At 54.2% G+C, this 1,584-nt stretch overlaps 1 protein-coding gene across 1 annotated transcript; it reads left to right on the forward strand.

The window, feature by feature from the left end:
* Positions 1 to 664: 664 nt before the first annotated feature.
* LOC101620571 (ferritin heavy chain-like) lies at positions 665 to 1,231 on the forward strand. The gene has a single exon (XM_004690110.1). The coding sequence runs from the start codon at positions 665 to 667 to the stop codon at positions 1,229 to 1,231; it is 567 nt and encodes a 188-aa protein (XP_004690167.1).
* Positions 1,232 to 1,584: the final 353 nt, after the last annotated feature.

Genomic DNA, 1,584 nt, shown 5'->3' on the forward strand with positions numbered 1-1,584 from the left:
AAACTGCGGATCAGAAATGCTAATTACCCAAGCTAATCCACAAGTCCTTTTTGGTAAACAACAACATGTAGAATTTTAAGAATTCTAGGAAACTGAAAGAGGAGAGCATATTGAACCAACACAAGTATTTTGGGATGGGGAGTTGGGGTGATATAATACAATAAACAGAAGACAACTGGAAAAAAAATTCCAAATTTGTATTCTGTAAATTTTAAGGAAGATGGCAGTCTTAATGAAAACAGGATACAAAAAAAGGAGCAATTAGAGAGCAAAACAACATCTTGGCAAATGGAAACATCACTACAAAATGCAAGCCAGGCACAAAGAACAGTCCTGCCCCACCCTGGCTCTGGGGGCCCCTGGAACACAGCGCCGACGCCTGTTCCCCTCCCATTCTCCTCCCTGCTCACTCCCCCTTATACACATACTTACATACATAACGTCACTCACCCTTACGTACGTACGTAACGTCTCTCCCCTTTACAGACTCACGTAACATGAGGGACCCCTGACCTCGCCCCAGAACGGAAGTCCCCGCACGTACACCTGCGTCACTTCCGCTTTCACTGCGGAAGCCACCAACGGGCCTCGCCATTCCGTGGTCCACAGCCAGCAACCGTTGACCAGCCACAACCGTCTCTGCTCAGCCTTCTTCATCACCGCCATGGCCTCGCCACCAGACCCGGCGAACCCCGAAGGGCCACGCGTGCGCCAGAACTACCATCCTGAGTGCGAGGCCTCCGTCAACCTCCACATCAACCTGGAGCTGCACGCCTCGTACGCGTACCTGTCCATGGCCTTCTACTTCAGCCGCGACGACGTGGCCCTCAAGTATTTCTCCCAGTACTTCCGGCAGCAGTCCCGCGAGGCCAAGGAGCACGCCAGGAAGCTGATGCGGCTGCAGAACCTGCGCGGGGCCCGCCTGCGCTTCCACGACATCAGGAAGCCCGAGCGCGACAACTGGGAGAGCGGCCTCATGGCCCTGGAGTGCGCCCTGCGCCTGGAGAAGCGCGTCAACCAGAGCCTGCTCGACCTGCACCAGCTGGCCACCGACCTCAAGGATGCCCACTTCTCTGCCTTCCTGCGCACCCACTTCCTGCACCACCAGGTCCAGTCCATCAAGGAGATGGGGACCCATCTCACCAACCTGCGCAACATGGGGGCTCCCGAAGAAGGCCTGGCGGAGTACCTCTTTGACAAGCTCACCCTGGGTGAGCGCAACATGGACTGAGACTGAACTGTCTTGCCCATGCCGGAAGGGGGGGCACGTTGCCTTCCCCTCCTTACCAGTTTGCGTTCAGATTACAGCGTTGCCGTTGCAATGCCTCGTTTCAGCCTTTTCTTCCAGTTTTACCGTTTCTTTCAGTAAAGTTATTGGCAGTTAAATAAATGTCTGGTTTATTTGTGTGTGAACACCCCCCCCCTTAAGTGGTAAAAGGTATCCAGAAGTCTCCACTGATGGGGGGGGCTTATTCTCTTGTAGCTTGGGGGCTCCAGGGATGGAGGGGGAAGGTATTCCCTGGGACCCTGGATCACAAAATCCATCTTCCCCTTATAAACATGTGGGTGGTGGAGGTGGATGGC

Source organism: Condylura cristata, unplaced genomic scaffold (genome assembly GCF_000260355.1).
Source record: "Condylura cristata isolate star-nosed mole 26May11 unplaced genomic scaffold, ConCri1.0 scaffold00027, whole genome shotgun sequence".
Lineage (NCBI taxonomy): Eukaryota > Metazoa > Chordata > Mammalia > Eulipotyphla > Talpidae > Condylura > Condylura cristata.

What these genes read in the sequence shown, in the direction of transcription:
- LOC101620571 (XM_004690110.1), top strand. Translation starts at nt 665, where the DNA reads ATGGCCTCGCCACCAGACCCGGCGAACCCCGAAGGGCCACGCGTGCGC.